Source organism: Gasterosteus aculeatus, chromosome 1 (genome assembly GCF_964276395.1).
Source record: "Gasterosteus aculeatus chromosome 1, fGasAcu3.hap1.1, whole genome shotgun sequence".
Classification (NCBI taxonomy): Eukaryota; Metazoa; Chordata; class Actinopteri; order Perciformes; family Gasterosteidae; genus Gasterosteus; species Gasterosteus aculeatus.
In genome coordinates this window covers 9326918-9343629 of record NC_135688.1, presented here as the reverse complement: position 1 = coordinate 9343629, position 16712 = coordinate 9326918, and the positions used below count along the sequence as shown (strand labels likewise).

At 40.4% G+C, this 16712-nt stretch overlaps 1 protein-coding gene across 2 annotated transcripts; it reads left to right on the top strand.

Annotated features, from left to right (window-relative positions):
* Positions 1-1333: 1333 nt before the first annotated feature.
* On the top strand, positions 1334-11095 carry pde9ac (phosphodiesterase 9ac). Of its 2 annotated transcripts, XM_040191231.2 has the most exons (20): positions 1334-1470; positions 1846-1963; positions 3334-3404; positions 3721-3798; positions 4005-4048; positions 4217-4271; positions 4489-4559; positions 4679-4766; positions 4871-4949; positions 5049-5123; positions 5227-5313; positions 5540-5644; positions 5812-5894; positions 6157-6313; positions 6446-6559; positions 6787-6891; positions 7018-7146; positions 7231-7326; positions 7723-7808; positions 9385-11095. In XM_040191231.2, the coding sequence occupies exons 2-19, from the start codon at positions 1895-1897 to the stop codon at positions 7774-7776; spliced, it is 1560 nt and encodes a 519-aa protein (XP_040047165.1). In that variant the 5' UTR covers positions 1334-1470; positions 1846-1894; the 3' UTR covers positions 7777-7808; positions 9385-11095. The 2 variants fall into 2 exon arrangements, with proteins under 2 accessions (XP_040047165.1, XP_077954396.1); XM_078098270.1 differs by lacking the exon at positions 7723-7808.
* Positions 11096-16712: the final 5617 nt, after the last annotated feature.

Below are 16712 nucleotides of genomic sequence, written 5' to 3'. Positions count from 1 at the left end.
TGTTAATATCCAGTGAATTATAAGGAAAGAAAAAAGGGAGACCTCAGTCTTCATGGCATTAATATTATATATCCACCAGTGTGGGAAGAAACTGAATGAAATTCATTTAGTAATAGTAATTTGACATGTTAGGAAATGTATTCGCTGCCTTGTTGAGCTAATTTAGAAGGTTAATATAATTTACATTCTGTACAGTAATTATGAGGCCAAAGATAGCAGCTGGTTAGCTTTAGCCAACATAAGACCTACTTTCGCAAAATCAATGCGAAGAAATGTTACTGCCTAAAAATGTTTTACCTTCTGATATTTTAAGTACATTAAGCTGATCTGTTCAGTGGGATTTTTATGCCGACATTTTAGAGGAATGCACTGATACATAACTACATACTTCTTCCACTTCTGCTATTCTCTCCTCTGTTACTCAGCCTGAGATGTCTTCCCTTTTATTCCTTATGGATATTTTCCAAATCCAAATTGAATAACTTAAGTAAGTGTCATAACACTTTAATTAAAGGATTAACCAGACAATCCTTGTTCTCAACTTGACCATTTAGAAATTGCTGCTAAAAATAAAAATGAGTGTTCTGCTGATCTCGTCTGACAAAACCATCTGCAAGACCTGGAGTGGACATCATTGGAGGAGATGAGTGGTCTGTGAACTTTAACACACACCAACAGAAAATAAATTGAAATGGGTATCAAACTAGAAGGTTGCTCAGAGAGCACAAACCTCCATTAATGCATATCCGACAAAAAATGTAATGGGTTCTTCCAAGTCCCACAGTAAACCCTGACCACGAATCTCTTCAAAATTGCGGACGTGTTTTTTTCACAATCCTCCTGAAAGACAAACCAACAAGTGAACCAAACCCATAACTGTCCGCAGGGATGTAGTTAACAAAACAAATGCCCAAATACATGCAACAAATTACATAAAGAAAAAAATAAGGCCTTACTTGAAATTAGGACTGTTGGGTCTCACTGATGAGATGTAATTTCTATATAAAAATATATATATATATATATCGCTGAGTGCTCTAAACAGCATTTTGTGCATTCACTGGGTGCCGGTTCAAAATAAAATTATTAAAATAAAATAATCTTGCCAGGTTGCTCAGTGTCAGATAAAACCATGTTTTTTTTCCTAAGAGAGACAGCAAATTGTGAGGATGAAAAGAACCAGAGCAGGTAAAAAACCTGCATCAGTTAAGACAGTAGGGTTGTCTTTTTTTCCCCATAGTGACTGTACCCTGGCAACCAGTTAGAGTGCCAGCGATACTCGTTGTACTCCATAGCTCTCTGGCTCCCTCACACATACCCTTTCTCGCCTTCTCCGTCACTCAGCACCTCTCTCTCCGTCCCATAGCTCTCCCTTTGCATGTGTGTGTTTGTGTGTCTGCATGTGATTTAGGTGCATCCTCAGCATCTAGGACCTTCGGTCTCCACAGGGGAAGCTGCATCGCTGACACTGTGAGTGCTGCTGCTTTTGGCAATTAATCTGACTGCGATATTTTGAAGGGTTTTGTTTTTTATTGAAAAAGAACAATTTCACTAATTGATTGCAATGTAAAAAAACATTTGGCTGTGAATTGGGAGGGTACGAGATGAGAATGACCCGTTTATTCATCTTGTTTTATACATTTTCCACAGTAATGATTTGTTGTTACATACCTCCATTTTTTTAATCTTTTGGGTTTTTTTTTTAATCGTATTATTATTATTATGCATGCTCTCTTGTTGCTGATGTTTTTCTTATCATTACTTATAGTGTCAGTATCAGCTATATGCTTATGAAAGTAAGAAATGTACGTTCTCCAATTATTTGTTTTTCTTTTGACTCACCAGGTTGGGCCAGAATCTTTGCAGGTGTGTGAGAGAGGAGAGGGAGGTTAACATGGGCTCCAGCTCCTCCTCCTATGCCCCTAAAACCATTTACCTGGATGTGGATGGGAAAGTGCAAAAGGTGAGTCCAATGCAGGTTGAATTTTTGATGTATTTTTTGATCCTGTTTTTTATAGATATAATGTGACTATACACATTGCGGGAAGGCATTATTCTGCTGTGTGAAATGGCCTGTATTTTCATTTTAAGGTTAGGTGTCTTTTTTTTGGCAAATTATTTAATATGCTAGATGGGATTTATAATGAATGGACCCACAAAAAGATTTTATAAGACAAAAAAAAAGGTTGTTGCTAAACTATATTCACAGTAAACACGAAAACAAGGAATTAAATAATTAAAATTAATTTTCAATTGAATTGATTTGACAATCGAAAGTTGGGACTCATCCACTAAAGTAACGTATTTATGTCTATTTAACTCTTCAGCTATCAATCATTTAATAATGGTGTTTTTCTGAAATAAACCTTGAACAAATTTAATTAAGGCAGTTGAAAATGCACTTCATATTCGCAAGAATTCCCAGTGGCTCCCGTCTCCTAAGGGGGAGATTAGATTAGGATGCAGATAGCCTAACAGGTGTTACTGACAGAAGCACACACTTCTTCTTAACGGCTTTTCTTCCCTTATTTAATTTGAAGCGTCAATTACAGTATTAAAGAATAAAATGCCTATTTCAAGTTTTATTTTTCAGTCAGAATGAGAAAACAGCTCAGGGATCATTTAAGCAGTCGTGACACATGCTTTTAGAATCAAACAAGCTGAGATACACGTGTCGATCTGGTGATGCCGAGTTCAAGTAGAAAGCTGCTGATGACACATGTCTTCTCAAGAGCACCGAGTCCACGGCCTGAGACTGAATGTCTGTCTTCAACACCTGCTCCCTTCCAGACGGAGGATCACAGCTTTTTTTGCACAGCGTTTGTGAGCTCATGCGGTCTTGCCTATCAACCCTATCTTTTAAAAATGTTACAATCTCTACACATCTGCTGTGCTATGTCCTGTGAGCTGGACATGTTGAAGGGTAGGAATGGTGCTGCAGCTCTGTGAACCCTCACACTACAGCTGTCCTTCCCTCTCTCTCTCTCGGGTCTGCCTGTAATTGACCTTACTCAACCATAAACTGAGCGGACCCTTATTTTACGTTCCCGTGTGATTAGGTTGACTGAAAAACCCGTGAAATTTGAGAACCTTCCCTACCCCGTAGGAACACTGAGGCCTTTTAGGAAAACCACAGCAGCAGCCTGTGTGCAGGTGTGCTTTTAACCTTTGCCCTTGCCTTTGCCTTTAATAGATGCATTGTGGTGGGTTGAAGGTGTTTTAATATAATGCAACATAATAATATAGTAACAAATGACATTTATCCAATGTAACGGCCTTCTCCCATCACTTCCATCATGTAGTGAATTAACACAAAATGTGTTTACCTCACAGGTGGTGTTCAGTGGGCACTGCAGCCCATGTGACATTAAGGAGCTTCTGTGTTCCTCATCTAACATCCCCAGGTGTGTTGTTTGCTTTGCTCATTTGTTTTTTTACCTGCCAACCACATCACTTCCTGTGGCTCTGGGCATACTTGAACATCTTAGAAACATCCCATGTAACCCCAAAAATATCATGCAAAACAGAAAGATTATTATACAGTAAAACCGCCACTGTCACACAAAGATCACTTGCATAGAATATACATACCACATCAGCCATGCGAATCAAAAGGAGATAGTAATACATAATCAAAGCGAGATCCTCATCACATAGGTAACACATTGTTAATCTTTTTGTGAGAATAAAACATTTCTTCTGTTTTTGTCTTTACCGCAGGAACACTGCCATCATGTTGATGGACCCAGAGGGAGCTTTGGTCTCCATAGATCCCACCATGCCCACCAACTCTCCCAAGTAACACACCAGCATCATCGCTTTGTATTTGTATAGAAATTATTTAGTTATCTTCTTCTAAATCTACAGTGACCAAACATATTTATACTCTACAGTGAATTCGTCTTGTGCTAAACTTCACCAGCTGTAAATATTTGCAAAGCGAAAATAAGTTAAACCAATGCAAAGATTTAGAAATTACCGTTTGTCCTCTGATTGCCTCGCAGCTCTCTGTACAAAGTTGTCCCACTGTCTACTGGACAAATTGGAGGTACAGCTACAACAGCTTTATATTATCCTTTTACTCTGACTGACACATACGTGCATTCATGCATCACCAACACATCCACTGTGAGAGTATTAATGAGCTTGAAAATACCAATATTGACAAGGTGGCTGCTTTCTTGATGATTTATGAGGAGTGTGTTCATGTCTGCAGAGAAGGAGGACATGTTTCAGAACGTGTTGTCCCAGGTGGCCGATCAGTTCAGCAGGTAAACGTCTCGGCCGTTCATGTTATGTTGAGGCTGAAGCCTTCTCTTCTCCACCTTCAGACATACATCACACACATACCTGACACCAGGGACTGTCAATGATTATTAACTATTTCATGTTCCCGTTGCCATTCCCGTTTTATTTTATGCTTATGACCAATGAACCATCTGAAATGCTTGTCAGCCTCTCCTCGTTTTCTATCGTTTCCCCCTACAGGGCCTTTCGCATTAACGAGTTGAAGTCGGAGGTCACCAACAGGCTAGCGATGCTGGAGAAGAGAGTGGAATGTAAGTGGAGTAGATAGTTTAAATAGAATGATCCCCCAGAAAATCCCACTTTAATACAATACTGTGATGTGAATAAAACATGAGATGCAGCTGCAATTGTTCCTCTCATCTTGTTTCAGTGGAGGGCTTGAAGGTGGTGGAGATTGAGAAGTGTAAAAATGATCTGAGAAAGCTGCGAGATGAGATGACTTCAAGAGGTGGTGGCAGGTGAAGGGAAGATAGTCACAACATATTACTCATGTCAAGAGAAACCAAAATCACGTCAAAAGATTAAAACATTTTTTTTTTTTTAACTTTCTTTTTAAACTCAGAGTAAACTGTCCGTGCAAATACAACTTTGACGATGGGAAGAAGGTCACGCCTAGACGAGACGTCCCCAATTACCCAAAAGTACGTCCGCTGGGATAAATACTACCGGAAAATTGCTAACTTCATGACTATTCACAGCCTCTTTTGAAGTTCTGACGGCCTTTTATTTGGCATACACAGTACACGCTGTCTCAGGAGACCATCGAGGCGCTCAAGAAGCCGACATTCGACGTCTGGCACTGGGAACATAACGAGGTTTGTTGACACCGCCGCTCCACAACTCAATCAGGCTTCTCTTTTCCCCCGTTGGTCAAGTGACTCATTTGTGAATGTCTTTTATCTTTCTGCGTGGCTCCAGATGCTAAGTTGTTTGGAGTATATGTACCATGACTTGGGACTGGTGAAGGAATTCAACATGAACCCCATCACACTCAAGCGCTGGCTGGTAGAGTAAAGGATAAGCAAGCACATGGATGTACTGTATGATGCCGAGCACGTGGCGCGGATTCCCAATAAGCTTGGGCTTAAAAAGGCAGACGTGTTGCTAAGAGTGACATAAGTGTCCCTACACAGGCAACAAAATAATTCTTAAATTCTTCAAAGCTGGAGATAAATAAAAAATGCGTGATTTTGGCGTCTGTGGCTTAATAATTCATGTTCTTGTCTTCCAGTTGGCCATTCAGGAGAACTACCGTAGTAATCCTTTCCACAACTTTCGCCACTGCTTTTGCGTCAGTCAGATGATGTATGGCATGATTAACCTCTGCAACCTACAGGTACGGTGCGCGCTTGTGTGCGTGTTCGTTACAGGGTTGAATTCTGAACATTTGAGCACCACTTTTTAGTAGTCGTATTTAGCTTGAAATACTATCCGATGAATTTCCAGAACAACTGTTTTCAGGGACAATTTGAACTTAAAGCGCTAATTCACACTGTTGTCCAGGAAAAGCTGACTCTCACAGATATGGGCATTCTAATGACGGCGGCAGTGTGTCATGACCTGGACCACCCTGGCTACAACAACACGTAAGAATCCCTATGCTGTCTGTAGATGTGTGAACAGATACAGCACCGCAGAGGCTCATTGACCCAGGCGTGTTTTGACATCCTCTGCACAACACTATTTTCAATGTACTGTGAAACTAGTTCAGCATGGAAAGAGTTCAGGTATGAAAACAGATCAGTGTGTTGTTTTGATGAGTTTTGGGAAAACGAGGGCCTCTCTTATCAGCGAAGCTTCATTATAGACTATCAGTCTATCCATTCACCCGTGTTATCCATCCACAAGGTACCAAATCAATGCCCGCACAGAGCTAGCAGTCCGGTACAACGACATATCTCCGCTGGAGAACCATCACTGTGCCGTGGCCTTCCAGATCCTCTCTCTCCCGGAGTGCAATATTTTTGCAAATGTCGATCCCGAGGCATACAAACAGATCCGACAGGTGAGATGAAAGTTTAAGAAAAGCACGTTGAGCCTGGTCTTAATCTTACTGTCTTTTCACATATTAACATAATACTAATACAATTTGGATTTTAAATCTGAATAAAAGTAACTTTTGGTCTTATATTCCCAGGCAATTATCACCCTCATCCTTGCCACCGACATGGCGAGACACGGGGAGATACTCGACTCCTTCAAGCAAAAAGCGGACAACTTTGACTTTACCAATGAAGAGCATGTGACGTGTGTACGTATATCCGTTGCAACACCACCTGACGTAAGCCGTATTACTGTACCGATCATGCAAGACCTCAACATAAGAAGGCCTTTCATCTGTAGAGCGTGTTGTGATCAGCGACGGCTAAATGGAAAAGTGTACAGTGCTGTAGATGCTGTATGCGTCTTGATGACGTATAGCCTTCGTTATCTTGTATTTTTTGGTGTATGTGTGTGTGTGTGTGTGTGTGTTTTCAGCTGAAGATGGTTTTGATCAAGTGCTGTGACATTTCCAATGAAGTGAGGCCAACTGAGGTAGCTGAGCCATGGGTGGACTGCTTATTAGAGGAGTATTTCATGCAGGTGACCTCAACCAAACCGCTCCCACGACCCTAGAATCTCATATCTGAACCCATCAAGGCGATAGAACGTTGTGGCTCGTCGTGAGCATTCGCCGAATGGTTATATTTCCACCTGTGTGCCTAACAGAGTGACAGGGAGAAGTCTGAGGGCCTCCCTGTGGCTCCCTTCATGGACAGAGATAAAGTCACCAAACCCACCGCTCAGATCGGGTTCATCAAGTTTGTCCTCATCCCAATGTTCGAGACTGTCATGAAGGTGAGACCACGTGCGTGTGCAGATGTGCTCCTCCACCGAGACCCACACTGACCACAGAACGCTCTCACTTTCACTTCCCAACAGCTTTTTCCTCAGATTGAGGAGATTATGGTTCAACCTCTGAGAGACTCGCGGGACCACTACGAGGAGCTGAAACAGATTGATGATGCCATGACAGAGGTAGAACCTTTTCCACTGCAATCCCTCTTCTCATCGGCACCAGGGAACTTTGTTAGAACCCATATAACTTCATGTTGAACCGTACTATTTTCAAAATATATCGGATTACACAAACTGTTGATAGTCAACAGACACTCTGTAACCCGAGTGAGTAAGTTGATGGTGAAGTTGACGTATTAGCGTCTCTCGGGAAGAGAAGCCAAAACAATTGCAGAAATACTTCCGGCTGAAGACATTCTTCCCACAGCTATTGTGTCTTTGAGAGGAAGGAATGAAGACAATTACGAGCTACAGTTGTGATATTTGTGTGGCATGGGTGGGGTTGGACACACAAATACATACACACACCCACATTTTAAACCAGTGGCTAATTTAAAGGTGTGTCTTTTGTTGAAGGAGGCACAGAAGAAAAAAACTGAAAATATGTCAATAGGCGGGAAGAAGAAGTAAGCTCTGCAGTGAGTGAGTGCTGTGGTATCTGTGTAAGTAACAGCAACTAACTCCTCGGTTGTGCTTTAGTTTAGTTTGTTTAGTTTTAGTTGAATGAGTGCACTCTGTCGCTCAGCCTCTCTCTGGCTTTTCTGCAAAAGCTCCTCTCCTCTCTAGTGAAAGGCCACACCTGGTAGGAATCACTTGCATCACTCTGGATTTGCCTTTTAATTGAGCACCAAAGTTCACGTTAATTCACTCACAAAAGGAAAACCAAGGGTGTGATCTAATTTAGTCGGATTAAGCAAAATTGGCTCAGCTTGAGAAATTCTGTATAGAAGTCAGTCGGCCTTCAGAGAAAAGAGAAGGAATGAAAAATTCAACAGCTAACATGAAATAAATATGAGCAGTTGTTTTTTTATTCTCTTAGATTTCTGTAATGTCATGCCAGATATGACTTAATTCCTTTTGCTGTCGTCCCGGATGGAAACATGTGATTCAAAGGCTGCTCATTGGTTACTTTCTTCTTTGAAATGTTACTTCTTCTTTTTACAATGACAAGAAACAACATTGTCTCATTAATATATTTAGCTATGACCCTCTGTCATTTTTACATCAACACTTTCCAGCTGTTGACACTAGACTCTGAGCAAGGCAAGGCAATTTCTTCTGTATAGCACATTTCAACAACAAGGTTTTGTTCTTCCCCGAAAGAATGTCGAGTTTGGTCCAATATTGTTTTCACCACCAAACTTTGGTACGGCATGGTTTGCGCTGATGTAGGTACAACTCTTTATCAGTGTGTTGTCTTTAGAAACTAGATTCAATAATGTCCCACTGGAGCGTTCCGAGAATGGACTCCTCCATTGGTGGGACCCGTCTCAATAACCAGGCCCCATTGTGGTTGAAATCCATTAATTACATTCTTGTATTATTGGGCAGTGTTTTCTTTAACGGTACCCTGCTGAGCATATATATATATATATATATATATATATATATATATATATATATGTTGTCCATTGAATAATAGCATGTAACATGTAAGTACATTTAATTAAATTATATTGATGACATTCAACATTGAAATGATTGAAAAGGTGTTTGTTAGTAATTTAAACAAAACAAACACTAACTTGCATTAATATAACACATAAGAAACCATTCTGCCTACTACTTTTGAACATATAAGTAGATTTTTCTGATAATACTTCTGTGCTTTTACTTCAGTAACATTTAGAGTTCAGGACTAGTTGTTTTTTTAAACTGCAGTAGTTCTTCTGTCCAATGCATCGTTATCAACACTATGGTAAAGATTACAATCTTGATATTTTAACAGCTGTAACTACTAAATGACCTTTTCCCCTTGTTTTAGCAGAGTATTGTTGAAGAAGATTTATTGCTTTAAAGTTGTACTGTTATTGTGTGGGTTTTCAAAACTAATGAACGCATGTTATCGCATCATCTTTGGCTGCACAATTTCCGACGTTCCCAAGCTCGAAACTGGAAATGGTCTGATGGTAAAAGTGGGCCCGAAACTGGAGCTCTGCAGCTAAACTTTTCTGCCTAGTTTTAGTTTCAACTTAACATCCTCTTTAGCTCCTAATCAAAGCATTTATTCTATTGCAGGAGTCTTCTTTTGTGATCACACTCAGGAAAGGACTTTAAAACATGTGATTGAGGCCTCGGTGAAGAGATTCCGTGCTGCGTTGTCAAGACAACAGATGGATCCGGATCAAAATGGGGCGAACGGAGATTGTTTGGCTACTTACTGAAATTAATGTAGGTATCAAGGTGACATATCTAGAAGGACCAATTTCTCCAAAAAAACACCTATTTAAATATTTAAACCATGCATTTTAAAAATACACATTTGTCTGGAGAATACTACTCCGGGGAAATATTTTCCACTAAAAATAATTGATTGATTCACTTTTTTTCCAGTAGAAGAGTGAAATGCACCATAGTAGGTTGTTTTCACATTTATGTAGCATTATATTAATTGATACGGGGTGTTTTCCAAAGAAAGATGCAGCTCGGCACTTCTTTTTTCATGTTCACTACCACTGAGCAGATAATCAAACAAATTCAACTCTGTGTGTTCTCTTCTCTTGATCAACACTGTCAACAACTGTGTTCAATCGAATGAACACACACACAAGTTCCAAGGTTTCACACATATGACCATTGAAAAGGTTTTTGATATTTTGCAATAAATGTGAAACTAGTTTTGTATGTCTGTTCATCTGTCACAGATTCTTCATAGATAGAGGTCAGCGCACACATTTCCAAGTGTCTTCAGAGTGTTTCCGTAGTAGCTCAGTCACCATTCAATATAAATGTCTTTCTTTAAACAAATGGAGACCACGGGTTGTTGCATAAAAGTTAGAAAGTACACAATAAGCCCGATATGAACCTTGCCACGATCGACGTTGTGCGGTGCATTGTAAAGGTGACCTACTAGCTGTGTCCTTGTAGTCACATGACATGTTACTTATTACTGTTTCTGTTGTTTCCTCCTGTCCGGAGAAAAGGTTTGACAAAACTATCTCCACCGTCTAACTCTGGAAGGCGTATCGAATTAATCAAGCTTGTTTATTTGTCATGGAAATGTTGCCAACAGAACGATCTCTATCACGTTTATTTTTGTATCACTGCGGTTTACTTACATGCTGTTAATTCCATAAAAGTGCCTATCTAGATAATTGTGTTTACATTTTACTTGTGATTATCGGATCCGGTTCATTATTCCTATCTTCACCTGAAAACAATACTTATTTTTGTTGTGTTGCATTAAAATGATGTATTATTATTTCCACCTCTTGAAGCCACATGTAAGACTGCATCGTAACATTAATTGTTGTGTAGAGATTCCCAGTTCAGGCAGCTTGCTCCCTCATCCTGACTGAAATAGTTTTTATTGCTGCATGATAGATTTTAGGGCTAGAAATGTGTTGAAATATGAGCAGTTATCCAACGAGTACCACCCAAAGGTGCCACTTATCTCAGCCCGAGCCACGCCCCTCCCTCCCGCCACAGTTTCCCTCTGAGCCATATTTTATCTGCGTTGTTTTTTGGCTCCCGCCCCTCCCCCAGCTTTTTATTACCGCATTTCTGGCAATAACTCCAGATTGATTATTTCCGTACCTCTTGGCTCACACACACTGAATACCACCTACATGCTGTAGCTCAGAGAAATCATTGATACTACAGAGCAATGAACGACAACAACAAAGACTTCATTTGTGCTGCTTATTTTTTTGTTTGTTTTATTTATGCCGAAAACAAGAAATATTCCTGTTCTCTGTGGCTTAGATTGATTAAACTAATAATTTATCTACGTGTTAACGGTCTGATAATTCTTTTGAATGAACATGACCTTTCGTGTGCATACTGCTGCAATGCCACTTGTAAGATGATGATCTCAAAGCCATAAAGTCACAGATAAAGAAAACAGTGCACCGCCACATCCTGTACCCATAGCGTGACAGTTAATTGAAATGTCCCTGTAGAAAGGCTATGAGTGAACAACATACTGACTTATCATTAAATGGTACTGCACTGCACTCTGCTGAGTTTCCTCGGGTCAACTTGAGATAATGTGCACCAATTAACACTTTTCATTCGATCTTATGTCAATGAGTGAAAACGCAGGTCCCAGCATGCCGAGTCCCCCCCAACGCTTATGATCTCTCCACATTTGAGTTCACCACACTGGATGAGTTCATCAGCGCAAAGCTAATTAAAGCGACTGATATCTAAAACCCCTTTGTTGTTTCCTTTGCCCTTAAGGCCGTGTGTCACATCATGTTCAACCACCACAATACTTCAATGGGCCCGTTTGTTGATATGGGAGCTACTACGGTATGTATCAAAAAAGCACCTTGATGGCGGTTAAAGGATTTGTTTTCTTTCCCTTTCAGTGGGCTGCCATGATATTGGACCTTAGCGTGCAAAGGAAAGTGAGGCAGACATTCGATTGGAGCTTTGAGTCAATATGATTCATGCAACTTCAATGTCAGCACAGCGGAAGTTTTATTTAAACATTTTAACATCATTTAAAAAACACAAAAATCCAAACTAAAATGTTTGACTTTAAAGATATACAGTAAAACATAATATAAAATGATTCATCATTTTTAAAAAGTAGTTATACTCTATATGTTTAGATATATATAGTCACAGGTGTAGTTCCTGAATTAGGCATCGTGATCTCCAAAACCTGTTCGTAAAAATGTATACAAAATATTTGAGATCGAAATTCGTTACAATACATACTAACTGGCGGTGGTTAACCACGCCCCTTGAGTGAACGTCTCTCCGCCATGTTGGATTTTTGATTTTGATTTCTCGGTAAAAATCATAACACGTTTATTTTACATCGTTAGACTTCACGAAGTGTGTTTACGGGGTGCAGGTCCCCATTCACTTTGAATAGGGTGACGTCATCAGTTGCAGTCCGTATTTATTTAGTATGTATCACTACGAATTTGTATCTTCAAGATTTTCGTCTACATTTTTACGAACAGGTTTTGGAGATCAGGCTGAGTTAGGAGCTATCTCAAACTTTGATACATTTGATGAAAGTGGTGCAGCTTTTTTGTTACTTTCTGTTTTGACCATACTACATGAGGGCAAGAAAGTTAGAAATCTTCAAATCGTACAAATCTTCAAATGGAATCATTGACGTCCACCACTTTTAACTTAATGTGTGAATTTCAAGTTGAGACTTTGGAAAATAACCTGCAATATTCATTCTTTGGTTCTATTCAACCCTCAATACTTTCCCAGGTCAGAAGGCACTGTGGAGAATTCCTCCCAGCATGCAGTCTTCTGGGGGTTGAGGTAATAGGACACGTGTGTGTGTGTGTGTGTGTGTGTGTGTGTGTGTGTGTGTGTGTGTGTGTGTGTGTGTGTGTGTGTGTGTGTGTGTGTGTGTGTGTGCGTGTGCGTGCGTGGCTTTCCAACACTGAAATCTCGCAGCAGGAAGCCGTGAATGATCTGTGGCCCAGTTTCATGGGGAAACTGGTAAAAATACAACACACATGATGATGAATCAAGTCTGACTGTACTAGAGCTGCTTTACTCATTGTCCATAAATCCGTTCTTTGTCGTGTACGTCCAGTTTCTTTACACAAATCTGGATGAACTGAATGAGTAAGCCGTAGGATTCCGACCAAAGTCAACGTAAACACGGGCAACTCTCCATTTATCTTTTGTCGGACCACAGATTACCCAGAGGCGTTGGTCAGGGGAATTGAGTCAGCCACACAGGCTTTTTCCTGCTGATCAGCGAAGCCCGGGCCTGTTTCACGTGAGCAAACACGCACACAGACAAAGTCATGTTTGTGGGGGCAGTTGTCCCATCCGCCTGAACTCCCAGATTCACAGGAATGCCCAGCTCCTTGTTTGGCCTGTGAGCACTCAAGCTGGATTTACTGGAAGACAGTTGCATCACAAGAATGGAAAGAAGTCAAAGGTCAGAAGGGAGAGTTAACTTTAAATTCTGGTTCTGCATTTTTGTGCCGGAGATTTCCTGGTGGCAGATAAAAACAAAGTTCAGAGCCGTGTCAGATGATGAAAAACAGCAGCAAAATAAAATCGTGTTTGTCTTCATTCTCTCATAGAAAACCCATCCGCCGTTCCAACTTGAATCCCCCACCCCCCTCCTTGAAATGTCCCCCTTAATATGTTGGGTCTAGTTTGAACAATAACTCAATCTAAAATCTTAATAGTTGGTTTAACACCTAAACTTTGTTTTTACAAGGTAGAAAGACCTCACACACTCCGCCAAAGGGCTTTGGAACACCTGCGCTGATAAAACCGGTCTTAAACCTGATGTTTCCATGAAGTACTATCAGCAGCAAAAGGCTTTGACCCAATTGAAGTGAGGAATACAAGGCTTTGTGCGTTTTATGGTGCTGTAGCATATCAAAATAGTTTTGGTATATGTTTGCATATGGTGCCTTTTGTTTGAACTCTGCAGCCAGGTGCGAGCTGGGGTTTCACTATCAAACGCTGTAGTAAATATTGTAAGATCTGCAAAAGAGCGGTACACATGGGGGCTATTTCAGCTTAAGTATTCATTTCCTGCATGTCACCATTGTTTGGTCCGTATCCTTAACTTGCCAAAGAACGGCTCCACTTGTGCCTGGACGCTCTTTTTGTTTGCGTGGGTTTCCTGAATAGTGTTGTTTTCAGTATCACGCAAGTGACAATTCAGTACTTTATGGTTGCTGTGATCATTAATGCTCTGTCAACAAAAAAGACAAAATATCTGCATAATTTCATTTTCTTTCCCGGGGAGGAATTTGAAAAGAATGTGCAGCAAGATTTAAGGAGAACATTAAAATCAATCATGAAAAACACATTTAGACATTAAGACTTAGAAAGGTATTTGTTTTACACAAGCTGCAATGGCTGTTGGGAAATTTGGAACAAAGTATTGCACACACAGTCCCTGTGATTTTTTCTTCATACTTTAACATTTTAAAGTGTTGAAACAGAAGAAGTTTTCTTATATTTACGATCAACAGTGTTTGGGGCTTTTAGACATTTTACGGGTGTGCTGTTTTTCACGAGAGAGGCAGTTAGAAATTCACCAAGTCAAAAAGAGCACCAGATAACCACAAATACATGATGTGGATTCAACAATACAATCATATGGAGGAGGTTACAGAATGATAGATAATGACAACTTTGAGGAACAAATAATACCGTCATGAAGCGCTGTTTGGCTTTGTGTTTTTGATCTTTGTTTTTTCGGATTGTTTTCTTCCAAAAACATTTAATTGTTGTGTTCCTCAGTTAGCCAGCCTGGCAGCTGTCAGTTGAAAAGGATAATCCCGTCAGATTAACAAGGTATGCAATTTGCTGAAGGGGAATCCCGCCCTGCTTTGTTTACACTGGGACAATCTGGAGCAGGCATCTTGATTGTGTGCTGGCAGAACATCAGCGGCTGTGCGGTGACCGCCTGGCTACGCGGCAATTCCACTGGTCCTCTTGTACGAGCGAGCAGACGGTCCCGATGGCAGAAGGACACATGCAGTCTGATTCTTTCAATATTAAGGACTTTTTGTAAATAAACCGAGGTTCGTTGCAGAATAAATGATGAAATACACAATACGCCTGATAATAACCTTATTATTATGATCCAGCCAGGCGTCGTAAAACTCATGAGTTGTTGTTTATCACTGTAGTTAAGCGTGCAGGTTCCCTCCTGTTTGTTTGTTTTGTATTTATGGTCTTTATTCACTGCCCAGGACCTGCCCATCAAACTGCTCAATCAATGCGTGGCTGCCATTTAGTGCTGAATGTGTTTTCCCACAGGATATATGAAAGAACACTGTATTATGTGGAAAAAGAAGGTTTAATTGCTACAGATTTTGTTTGTGGTTCACCAAAGACTCCCAGCATTGTTGTTAAATGCCGACTGCAGAGAATTAAGAATATATTCCTATAACTCCAGGCCAAAAGTTTGATTAATTAAATACAGAGTAGATCCCACTTTTCTGAACAGATGTTTTCTTAGTCATGTGCTTCCTCAGAAGAAGAAAAACCAAATCCACCCCATCTAATGAGGGAGAGATGCAGGATATATAATTTATCAAGTATCATCTACGTTGCAACTCCACATTTCATCAATAATATAATGTATTCTTATTTCCATTAAGGGGATGTGTTTGTAAAGGAAACAAAGGGTGGACAGATGTGTATACAAGCAACCTGCTGCTTGTGTTCTATAATCACAAGAAGTCCACAATACGACGGTTGGTCGAAATGTTTCATACGTATTCCCTAAGAAAACGTGAGCTCCACCTCAGCTATTAGTCCCGCAGCTTTGACCTGCTATCATTTGGAAAGATAAATGATATGTTCCTACGCCTGTGTTTAAAGTGGGATCGTCTTTCATCTCATTCGGGCACCGTGCCAGGAAAAAAATCTCAGTGTGGGGTTTAATGCTCCGAGCTAAAAGCCCATACAAGTTTATTTATTCATACAATTCAAAAGAACCTTTTTTCCCCCCTTCTGTATCTCCCATTCATTCTTTCCCGCTCTCTCTGTCATTACCTTTATAGGAATTCCCATGCAAGTCTTTCCTAGTATATACATTATTGTGTGGGATTAGATTTTCTTCCTGGGGAGGCAGGGGTTAAAGGATCCCTCCTTTCAGCCTGTTTTTCCTTTGAACTGTGCCTCCGCTGGTGTTGACACAGAAACATCTGGGTGCCCCTCTGGCAGATGAAATCCTGTTATTAATGAATAAAGATCATTCATTTCTATCTGTACTTGCGATTATAAAACATAAAAAACAAACAAATTAACAGATTCAGATTGTTTTTTTTTGACAAAAGTAGTGATTTCTGTAAGTAAAAGCCTATTCTTATTATTTGAACATTGCAACTGTAATGCAGAAAGGTTTTTGTGTTGTACTTATATTATATAACCCAATTATTTCCAGGTATTATTGATTTTACGGCATAATTTAGTGAGCCATAGCGAAGCTAATTTAAATTATCTTTAACATTGGATAATGTTTTATCAACTCATTACAAGTTACATGCCAGTCACTTTGAATGCGGGGGACTAAATGTGCCGTTCATGTTATTATCATCTTTCTCTATTCCCCTTAAAGCTAATGCACTGCCCATTAAGTGCACCGTGCAATCTATTGTATGTAAATCTCTCCTTCCCGTCAGTCTCCCCACCACCAACTCTCTTTTCCTCCATGCGAGCCTGCGCTCCAAAAAGGCTTCCAGTGGCCCCACATGTGTAAGGGGATATCTCCTCAGTCAGCCCACAGCAGAGACCTCAGAGAGCAACTGGCTGCTGCCCAGCACACTGCAGGAGAAAGGAAGGTGGGGGGGGGGGGGGGGGGGGGGGGCTTACTGGGGAAAATATCATCAGTGAACTGAAAAGCAGCTTGATTTCAGCTCCCGCAGCCCTTATGTAAATAC

Bases quoted from the DNA above. Each gene is read 5' to 3' on its own strand.
- pde9ac (XM_040191231.2), top strand. From the start codon at position 1,895: ATGGGCTCCAGCTCCTCCTCCTATGCCCCTAAAACCATTTACCTGGAT. The intron at 4,272-4,488 runs GTAAACGTCTCG...TTCCCCCTACAG, and splicing joins GTGGCCGATCAGTTCAGCAG to GGCCTTTCGCATTAACGAGT. The intron at 7,147-7,230 runs GTGAGACCACGT...ACTTCCCAACAG, and splicing joins TGTTCGAGACTGTCATGAAG to CTTTTTCCTCAGATTGAGGA.